We start from the raw sequence: 11,413 nt of genomic DNA, 5'->3' as shown, positions 1-11,413 counted from the left end.
TGCAGGACGTTTGGCATTTGCCAGAGAACACCAAGATTGGCAAATTCGCCACTAGCGCCCTGTGCTCTTCACAGATGAAAGCAGGTTCACACTGAGCACGTGACAGACGTGACAGAGTCTGGAGACGCTGTGGAGAACGTTTTGCTGCCTGCAACATCCTCCAGCATGACCAGTTTGGCGGTGGGTCAGTCATGGTGTGGGGTGGCATTTCTTTGGGGGGCCACACAGCCCTCCATGTGCTCGCCAGAGGTAGCCTGACTGCCATTAGGTACCGAGATGAGATCCTCAGACCCCTTGTGAGACCATATGCTGGTGCGGTTGGCCCTGGGTTCCTCCTAATGCAAGACAATGCTAGACCTCATGTGGCTGGAGTGTGTCAGCAGTTCCTGCAAGAGGAAGGCATTGATGCTATGGACTGGCCTGCCCGTTCCCCAGACCTGAATCCAATTGAGCACATCTGGGACATCATGTCTCGCTCCATCCACCAACGTCACGTTGCACCACAGACTGTCCAGGAGTTGGCGGATGCTTTAGTCCAGGTCTGGGAGGAGATCCCTCAGGAGACCATCCGCCACCTCATCAGGAGCATGCCCAGGCCTTGTAGGGAGGTTATACAGGCACGTGGAGGCCACACACACTACTGAGCCTCATTTTGACTTGTTTTAAGGACATTACATCAAAGTTGGATCAGCCTGTAGTGTTGTTTTCCACTTTAATTTTGAGTGTGACTCCAAATCCAGACCTCCATGGGTTGATAAATTGGATTTCCATTGATTATTTTTGTGTGATTTTGTTGTCAGCACATTCAACTATGTAAAGAAAAAAGTATTTAATAAGATTATTTCATTCATTCAGATCTAGGATGTGTTATTTTAGTGTTCCCTTTATTTTTTTTAGCAGTATACATTCTTCCGTTGGTTCTGTAAAAAACTGCTAATCACGTCAGAGAAGTACACGCTTGTGTTGTATCCTTTTGAAGCTGCCCACATGACCAGGCCTGTGTATTTATTTGGCCTGTTAAACATAGCTCTGCCCTGCCCCCTTGTGGAGCTATTCAGTTACTGGTGCATTTATACATGTCATGTTGTAAATGCAATTTATTATTCTTATTATAGCAGTGTAATGTTACTTCATTGTAATGTTGTTTTATTGCTAATTCCTGATATTCTATTGTAATTACTAATCATTCATCTATATTTACTTTCAGAAACAAACAATATTGAATGTAATTTTCCAACATCATAACTGGAACTGGAGTTGCTGACATCTTTGTTTCCGAAGATTGAGGCCAGCTTTTGCATTCTAACAACACACTCTTTGAACGTACACTTCTTTACAGTTTTACTGGAGGAAAAAAATGAAAGAAAAGACAATGACAACTGTCATTTCATTACAAACATGCCTAGCCCATATTTCAATATTCACGTAGCGGTTCAACAAAAACTGCATTCCCACCCCTAAAGTCATTGTATCATGGCAGGTCACCTTTCAATTCAGTCAGTCAGTAATTGCTGCAGATGTGCTCAATAGTGCTTGAGCGTATGGTACTCCCCAAAGCACGGTGCAACACACAGGGGTATGTCACAAGGTACACACATGTACTTTGTCAACTTCCTCTGCTTCCTTCTCCTGGTGCTGGAAAGGCAGACTTTGCAGTGCCTCCGTGTGCGACTACCTTGTGCAGCAGTTTGAGGGACTTTTGAGGGAAAATGCCGTGCATTGAGGCGTAAGGGATTGTCTGCAGCAGGACGGCCCCCAGAGGGTGGACGCCGAGGGGTGTGGTGCTCCTCCAGCAGCTCTCTCATGAGGTTCTCTCTGTACTTTTGGTAGGTAATCACCTCACCTATGGGGGCGATAAAGAGAGAGAATGAAGGAGTGGGTAGGTAAGAGATATTGTCAATATAATTGCATAATGGAACAATGTGATTTGTATGGGAACTGTAAAATTAAAAAAAAACCTTGTTCATTAACTTCTATGGGCTACGTGGGATGCTAGCGTCCCACCTGCGGGACACAGCCAGTGAAATAGCAGGGCGGCAAATTCAAAACAACAAAATCTCATAATTCAAATTTCTCAAATATATAACTATTTTACACCATTTTAAAATATACAGCTCTCCTTAACCTGTCTGGGCTAGGGGGCAGTATTTTCACAGCCGGATGAAAAACGTACCCAATTTAAACAGGTTACTACACTGGCCCAGAAACTAGAATATGCATATTATTAGTAGATTTGGATAGAAAACACTCTGAAGTTTCTAAAACTGTTTGAATGGTGTCTGAGTATAACAGAACTCATATGGCAGGCAAAAACCTGAGAAAAATAAAAAAATCCAAAATCCAGAAAATACTGCCCCCTATACCTTAAAAAGTTAATTATCTCACCTGATAGCTGGCGGTGAACTATGTGGCCATTGAGGACAGCAGTGTCGATCAGATGGAAAAATATCTTCTTATACCACTTGGTGGTTTTCCAGGCGCATGCCACAAAGCGGTTTATCATGTCTGCCTTATTCACTGCCCCCATTTTGCGGTTATAGTCAAGCACACAGTCAGGTTTGATCTTCCGCTCTCCCGTCAGATGGTCAACCTTCCCTGTGGCCGACATGGTTGCTGTATGGACAGTGGAGAGAACATGTACGTCTCGTTTGTCATGCCACTTTACTGCCAGCTGTTGACCGTTCTCCTTGAACTCCACCTCCCCCCTCTGCATCTTCCTGCTTCCAAATGACGGCATCCCCTTCCTGTTTGATTGGACTGTGCCACAGGCCCCTGTGCTGTTGGAGAACAGATGCTGGAAGAGTGTGGGACTGCTGTACCAATTGTCCACATACAAAGTGTGGCCCCTCCCGAGATGAGGAGCCAGCATGGTCATCACCACGGACCCGGACACCCCAAGCCCCTCATAATGTTGGATGTCAGTGGTGGACCCTGTGTAAACTATAATGTCCTGGACAAATCCTGTCTTCACGTCGCACAAAAAAAAGAACTTCACCCCAAACCTGTGCCTTTTGGAGGGAATGTATTGACGGAACGCCAGCCTACCCTTCCACAACATCAAGTACTCGTCAATGCATAAGTCCTTGTATGGCATAAAGACCTGACCGAATGCTGATGTCAGGCTGGTAAGAACATTTCTTATTTTGTGTAAGGGGTCATTTAGGTTGGCAGTAGCATTGTTGACAAAATGCAGGCATCGCAGCAGGACTAGGAAGCGATCTTGGGAAAAGAGAGTGGCAAAGAATGGAGTTGCAAACATAGGATCCGTGCTCCAGTATTCCCTTAGAGAGTTCTTCTTCACTATTCCCATGAGAAGGACTGTCACCAGGAAGGTATACATTTCACTAATTGTGGTTGTCACCCATTTAGCGAGCTTCCCCCTCACTCCTGGCTCTCTCTTCTCCTGTAGCTCCAAGGCATAGCGATTAGTCTCCTCCACTATGTCTCCCACCAGCTTCTCTGTCAGAAACAGCTTGAAGCACTCTGCTGCAGAGGGAGATGGCAAGGGGCTTTTTACTCCAGACTGGGACTCATCAAAGCCAACAGCAAGGCCATGAGGGGTGAAATGGCTGGTGGCCTTCCAGCTACCGCAGACCTCCAGTACTTCACCCACTGTTGGTCTGCCTCCATCACCACCAGCATCTTCAGAGGGACCTGGGACTTTGTCGGTGGTCAAGGGGTCTTCAGATTCAGGGTTCTCAATGGCCATGAGGTTTGGCGGCAGCTCCTTACAGTCACTGTCAGAATCTGATTCCTCCGTTTCATACTCAGACTCATTGTCAGAATTGACAAAAATCTCCATAATTTCCACATTTGTGAGTTGCTTGAGACTGACGCTTTTACCGCAGTCAACACAGCTAAATGGTTTCTCTCCGGTGTGAATCCTCATGTGCCTGGAAAGAAATTTTGTTTCTTTGAAGGTCTTGCCACAAACAGGGCAGGTGCAGGGTTTGCCACCTTGACAGAGTCGGACATGGGTCTTCAGTTCACAAGTGGAGTTGTAGTGTTTTTTGCAAAACTGACATTCGCTGAGTCTCTTCTTGGCGAGAGTCAAATGATTCTGCAAGTCAGGTTTCAGAGCAAACTTTTTACCACAGTCACGGCAGCGGTGAGTTTTTCTAGACATGTTGCTAAGTTTGGAATATTGTTCCCCCATTGATAGGTTTGGATCCAATAGTGGGCTAGGATGCAATTGTGGGCTGCTGTCAAGTCCTACTGGGTCGTTGTTTTCGGCTGAGCTGTGGCTGGAGGCATTGTTTTGATAATCTGGAGGGTCACAGGGAATTTTGAAATCCTTTATGTGAGTCACGGTTACAAAAGGTGTGAGATCCACTGATTTAGGGTCTCTCTCTCTGTTCTCCACAGTCTGGGTTTGGGGAAGAGTCAAGCACTGAAGTGGATCCTCCTGATCACATTCACTTTTCACACAGGGAGGAGGGAATATGGGGTCTTCGGCATCAAAGAGCACTTGAAGCTGCTCTTTCTCCTGATTGGTCCCCAGTTCCTCCTGTTCCTTTTTAATCTGTGTGGGCTCTGGGTCCTCCTGCTGCAGACTGGGGCTCCACTCCTGCTCACAGCACTGCTGCTCAGAGGGAACCTCCTCTTCAGAGACAGCGAGAGAGAGCTTCAGGGAGTCTGGAGGGAAGGAGAGGAAGAGCAGAAGTTATCTATACTGAACAAAAATATAAAACACAATATGCAACAATTTCTAATTTCTAAGAAATCAGTCAATTTAAATAAATTAATTAGGCCCTAATCTATGGATTTCACATGACTGGGAATACAGATATGCATATGTTGGTCACAGATATGCTATTTTTCAAAAGTAGGGGCGTGGATCAGAAAACCAGTAAGTATTTGGAACTGACCACCATTAGCCTCATGCAGCGCGAAACATTTCCTTTGCATACAGCTGGTCAGGCTGTTTATTGTGGTCTGTGGAATGTTGTCCCCCTCCTCTTCAATAGCTTGGCGAAGTTGCTGTATATTGGCAATGCGCTGTCGTACACACGATCAATTGTTTCTAGACAGAGCGTTTCACACTTGACCAAATCACCGTCCTCAGCTAGTCAAAAGGGACCTTTATGCCTCCAATGTAGCAGGAGTCTGAAGGGTATCATATGGACCAACTATCCGGAGAATCGTCAGAGGATGTTCTAATAGAATATTATGCAACATTCCTCAAAAGAAAAAATGTGTGACACTGCTATCCAAACAAGAGAAAGTACTGGCACGTTACTGCTACTTTTATCTATTCACAGTGAAAGTAAAAAAAATGACTTCTTAAAAGGACCTGCCCAGAGGAAGTTGTCGGCACTATTTCAACGTAATTTCCGGTCCTTGAGAGAAGGATGGGTAGTTATACATATTCACAAATTGTGGTTGGGAATTTCCACGCGGAGTTGATAAACATCAACAAAAGGGCCAGCATCCCGGAGTTGCCTCTTCACTGTTGATGTTGAGACCGGTGTTTTGTGGGTACTATTTAATGAAGCTGCCAGTTGAGGACTTGTGAGGCATCGGTTTCTCAAACTAGACACTCAAATGCACTTGTCATCTTGCTCAGTTGTGCACCGGGGCCTCCCACTCCTCTTTCTATTCTGGTTAGAGCCAGTTTGCGCTGTTCTGTGAAGGGAGTAGTACACAGCGTTGTGCCAGACCTTCAGTTTTTTGGCAATTTCTCACATGGAATAGCCTTAATTTCTCAGAACAAGAATAGACTGACGAGTTTCAGATGAAAGTTATTTGTTTCTGGCCATTTTGAGCCTGTAATCGAACCCACAAATGCTGATGCTCCAGATACTCAACTAGTCTAAAGAAGGCCAGTTTTATTGCTTCTTTAATCAGAACAACAGTTTTCAGCTGTGCTAACATAATTGCAAATGGGTTTTCTAATGATCAATTAGACTTTTAAAATGATCAACTTGGATTAGCTAACACAACGTGCCATTGGAACACAGGAGTGATGGTTGCTGATAATGGGCCTATGTACGACTATGAAGATATTCCATAAACAAAAAAATGTGCCTTTTCCAGCTACAATAGTCATTTACAACATGAACAATGTCTACACTGTATTTCTGATCGGAGCTGTGAGGGGAACGGCACCTCCGTACCTTCAGGCTCTGATCAGGCCCTACACCCAAACAAGGGCACTGCGTTCATCCACCTCTGGCCTGCTCGCCTCCCTACCTCTGAGGAAGCACAGTTCCCGCTCAGCCCAGTCAAAACTGTTCGCTGCTCTGGCATCCCAATGGTGGAACAAGCTCCCTCACGACGCCAGGACCGCTGAGTCAATCACCACCTTCCGGAGTCACCTGAAACCCCACCTCTTTAAGGAATACCTGGGATAGGATAAAGTAATCCTTCTAACCCCCCCTTAAAGATTTAGATGCACTATTGTAAAGTGGTTGTTCCACTGGATATTATAAGGTGAATGCACCAATTTGTAAGTCGCTCTGGATAAGAGCGTCTGCTAAATGACTTAAATGTAAATGTAAATGATCAATTTGATGTTATTTTAATGTACACATTTTTGTTGCTTATCTTTCAAAAACAAGGACATTTCTAAGTGACCCCAAACTTTTGAACGGTATATATAGAGCCAGTTAAAAGTTTGGACACCTACTCATTCAAGGGTTTTTCTTTATTTTTACTATTTTCTACATTGTAGAATAATAGTGAAGACATCAAAACTATGAAATAACATATTAAATCATGTAGTCACCAAAAAAGTGTCAAATCAAAAATATATTTTATATTGGAGATTCTTCAAAAGTAGCCACACTTTGCCTTGATGACAGCTTTGCACACTCTTGGTATTCTCAACCAGCTTCACCTGGAATGCTTTTCCAACAGTCTTGAAGAAGTTCCCACATATGCTGAGCACTTGTTGGCTGCTTCTCCTTCACTCTACAGTCAAACTCATCCCAAACCACCTCAATTGGGTTGGGGTTAGTTGATTGGAGGCCAGGTCATCTGATGCAGTACTCCATCACTTTCCTTCTTGGTCAAATAGCCCTTACACAGCCTGGAGGTGTGTTTTGGGTCATTGTCATGTTGAAAAACAAATGATAGTCGCACTAAGCCCCATCCAGATGGGATGGCGTATCGCTGCAGAATGCTGTGGTAGCCATGCTGGTTAAGTGTGCCTTGAATTCTAAATAAATCACTGACAGTGTCACCAGCAAAGCGCCATCATACCTCCTCCTCCATGCTTCATGGTGGGAACCACACATGCGGAGATCATCCGTTCACCTACTCTCCGTCTTACAAAGACACGGCGATTGGAGTTAAAAATCTCAAATTTGGACTCATCAGACCAAATGACAGATTTCCATCGGTCTAATGTTCATTGCTGGTGTTTCTTGGCTCAAGCAAGTCTAATTTTATTATTGGTGTCCTTTAGTAGTGGTTTCTTTGGAGCAATTCAACCATGAAGGCCTGATTCAAGTAGTCTCCTCTGAACAGTTGATGTTGAGATGTGTCTGTTACTTGAACTCTGTGAAGCATTTATTTGGGCTGCAATTTCCGAGGCTGGTAACTCTAATGAACTTATCCTATGTAGCAGAGGTAACTCTGGGTCTTCCTTTGATCTGGCGGTACTCATGAGAGCCAGTTTCATCATAGCGCTTGATGGTTTTTGCGACTGCAGTTTTTGAAATTTTCCGGATTGACTGACCTTCATGTCTAAAAAGGTAATGATGGACTGTCGTTTCTCTTTGCTTACTTGAGCTGTTCTTGCCATAATATGGACTTGGTCTTTTACCAAATAGGGCTACCCTCTGTATACCACCCCTACCTTGTTACAACACAACTGATTGGCTCAAAAGCATTAAGAAGGAAAGAAATTCCACAAATTAACAAGGCACAGCTGTTAATTGAAATGCATTCCAGGTGACAATCTCATGAAGCTGGTTGAGATAATGCCAAGTGTGTGCAAAGCTGTCATCAAGGCAAAGGGTGGCTAATATATTTTGATTTGTTTAACACTTTTGGTGACTACATGGTTCCATGTGTGTTATTTCATAGTTTTGATGTCTTCACTTATTCTACAATGTAAAAAATAGTAAAATAAAGAAAAACTCTTGAATGAGTAAGTGTGTCCAAACTTTTGACTGGTACTGTATATATAAAAATATCGATAACAATTGAAAGATAGCCGATATGCATTATTCTACATTGTAATGGACACTGTGCAACCTTTAGTTATGCTGCTGGCAGGCTTCGGCAAAGCAAATCCAAGTCAGCCTGTGCTCATGGTTCTCACAGGGGAAGTGATATGATAGGCTACAATGACTTTGCTCATGATCATGCATGCTGCAAATTACATGTAACTAAGTTCCTTGAAAGCTGTGGAGCGTGTAGTGAAGCAAAACTTGAGTGGTCAAAACCATTCATCTTGGGGAGCAGGGGGAGCATATAACACAATTATACCATTTATAAAATTATCACATTTATTTTCAATACAGACCAGCTAAAAAAATTATTGAAAATGGACAAATTATCCAATCGATTATGATCATTTTGGAGGTGCAAAAACATGTCCTGCTGAAAAGAAGGTTGACGACATCCGCTCGTCATTCACTCAGCCTATTGAGTCCACTGGTCCCACTCACAGAACTACCCTACGCCTTGGACTCTTTCTCACCTCCCTCTCCAGATAAAATCCTGCAACTAGTGAGGTCTGGCCTCCCGACAACCTGCCCACTCGACCCTGACGCCCCATCTCTGAAGACCTTCTCCCATTCCTCAATTCCCTCATTCCTGACCACTGGCTGCGTCCCCTCTGACTTCAAATCGCCTGAGTCGCTCCCCTCAAGAAACCAACACTTGACTCATCTGACGTCAAAAACTAGAGACCTGTATCCCTCCTTTCTTTTCCAAAACACTTGAGCGTGTTGTCTCTGATCAACTCTAGTTCTCTTTCATAACAATCTTCTTGACCCTAACCAGTCAGGCTTCAAGACAGGTCACTCAACCGAGACTGTTCTTCTCTGTGTCAGAGGCTCCCCGCACTGCGAAAGCTGACTCTCTCTCCTCTGTTCTCAACCTCCTAGATCTATCCGCTGCCTTAGACACAGTGAACCATCAGATCCTCCTCTCCACCCTCTCAAGGCTGGGCGTCTCAGGCTCTTCACCCTCTCCTCTTCTCTCTATACACCAAGTTACTCAGCTCCGTCATATCCTCACATGGTTTCTCCTACCATTGCTATGCGGATGGCACTCAACTACTTTTCTCCTTCCCCCTTCTGACACCCTGGTGGCGACACGCATCTCTGCGTGCCTGGCAGATATCTCAGTTTGGATGTTGACTCCCCCCTTACTTACTATGCCTGTGATATGTGGTTGTCCCACCTAGCCATCTTAAGACACATGCTATAACTGTAAGTCACTGGATAAGAGCGTCTGCTAAATGACTAAAATCGAAATAAAACCCAGTCCTGAAAAGAAACGTAGGCTGAAAATGTGTACATCATATCATAGGAAAAGACACCGCATTCACATGGATTTGCACAAAGTGGGTAGTTCAGATGTGACTTTAAACCCTAATACAGTGCCTTCAGAAAGTATTCATACCCCTTGACTTATTCCACATTTTGTTGTGTTACAGCCGGAATTGAAAATTGATTCAATGTATTCATTTTCTTCACCCCTCTACACACAATACCCCATAATGACAAAGTGAAAACAAGTTAGCATTTTTGCAAATGCATTGAAAATGAAATACACCTGAATATAAGCCGCACCCACTGAATTAAATTTTTTTTAAATTTTGAACATAAGTAAGCCGCACATGTCTATAAGCCGCAGGTGCCTACCGGTACATTGAAACAAATGAACTTTACACAGGCTTTAACGAAACACGGCTTGTAACAAAAAATTAAAAATGTGCAGTAAGCTTTAGTTGTCTTTTTGCACTGAGTCAATTCCTCACGCTGCTGTTTCCAACGTCTTATCATCAACTCATTAAGCCCAAGCTCCCGTGCAGCAGCTCTATTTCCTTTTCCAACAGCCAGATAATTCGCCTTCAACTTGAAAGCTGCATCATATTCATTTCTCCGTGTCTTTGCCATGATGAGGGTGACAAAATGACTACCGTAATCAGAATGATGGGAAGTTTGACAGCGCTCGATTTAATCTAAACAGTAAACAAAAAAGTTGTTTGACCTTAACCCGTTCGGCAATTTCATTGGTCTAATGAAAGCTTCATGCCGCCAAAAAACCGAGCACGTCATTCAATGTGTTTTTTTGGAGAAAAAACATTTGAAAGCGGGAAAAATCCATATATTAGCCGCGTCATTGTTTAAGCCACGAGGTTCAAAGCCTGGGATAAAAGTTGCGGCTTATAGTCCGGAATTTACGGTATTCACGCCCCTGAGTCAATATATGTTAGAATCACCTTTGGCAGCGATTACAGCGGTGAGTCTTTCTGAGTAAGTCTCAAAGTTTTGCACACCTGGATTGCCCATTATTCTTCTAAAAAAAAAATCTTCCAGCTCTGTCAAATTGATTGGTGATCACTGATGTACAACCATTTTCAGGTCTTGCCATAGGTTTTCAAGCCGATTTAAGTCAAAACTAGGCCACTCAGGAACATTCAACATCATCTTGGTAAGCAACTCCAGCGTATATTTGACATTGTGTTTTAGGTTATTGTCCTGCTGAAAGGTGAATTTGTCCCCAAGTGTCTGTTGGAAAGCAGACTGAACCAGGTTTTCCTCTAGGATTTTGCCAGGGCTTAGCTCCCTAGTCCTGGCTGATGACAAGCATAACCATAACATGATGCAGCCACCATCATGCTTGAAAATATGAAGAGTGGTACTCAGTGATGTGTTGTGTTTTCCCTAAACATAACGTTTTTTATTTAGGACAAAGGTCATTTCTTTGCTCCATTTTTTTGCAGTTTTACTTTAGTGCCTTATTGGAAACAGGATCCACGTTTTGGAATATTTTTTTATTCTGTACAGGCTTCCTTCTTTTCGCTCTCATTTAGGCCAGTGTTGTATAGTACCTACAATGTTGTTGATACATCCTCAGTTCTCCCATCACAGCCATTTAAAGTCACCATTGGCCTCATGGCGAAATACCTGAGTGGTTTCCTTCCTCTATGGCAACTGAGTTAGGAAGGACACCTGTATCTTTGCAGTGACTGGTTGTATTAATACAACATCCAAAATGTAATTAATAACTTCACCATGCTCAAAGGGATATTCAATGTGTTTTTTTTTTTAACCCATCTACCAATAGGTGCCCTTCTTTGCGAGGCATTGGAAAACTTCCTTGGTCATTGTAGTGGAATCAGTGTCTGAAATTCACTGCTCGACTGAGGGACCTTACAGATAATTGTATGTGTGAAGTATAGAGATGAGGTAGTGGATAAAAAAATCATGTTAAACAATATTATTGCACA

General features: G+C 43.5%; 1 protein-coding gene across 2 annotated transcripts in view; it reads right to left on the bottom strand.

The window, feature by feature from the left end:
• Positions 1 to 1,079: 1,079 nt before the first annotated feature.
• Positions 1,080 to 11,413, bottom strand: part of LOC106611080 (piggyBac transposable element-derived protein 4) — a 59,378-nt gene continuing 49,044 nt past the window's right edge. For both annotated transcript variants that reach the window (XM_045723466.1, XM_014210947.2), the window contains 2 exons: positions 2,386 to 4,635; positions 1,080 to 1,843 (listed from right to left, as the gene is read on the bottom strand). In XM_045723466.1, coding sequence (XP_045579422.1) covers positions 1,524 to 1,843; positions 2,386 to 4,635 — 2,570 coding nt within the window. In that variant the 3' untranslated portion in view covers positions 1,080 to 1,523. The remainder of the gene's footprint in view (positions 1,844 to 2,385; positions 4,636 to 11,413) is intronic.

Source organism: Salmo salar, chromosome ssa09, assembly GCF_905237065.1.
Source record: "Salmo salar chromosome ssa09, Ssal_v3.1, whole genome shotgun sequence".
Lineage (NCBI taxonomy): Eukaryota > Metazoa > Chordata > Actinopteri > Salmoniformes > Salmonidae > Salmo > Salmo salar.
Note: the sequence above shows the minus strand (reverse complement) of the source record. Positions and strands in the feature narration are given on the sequence as shown.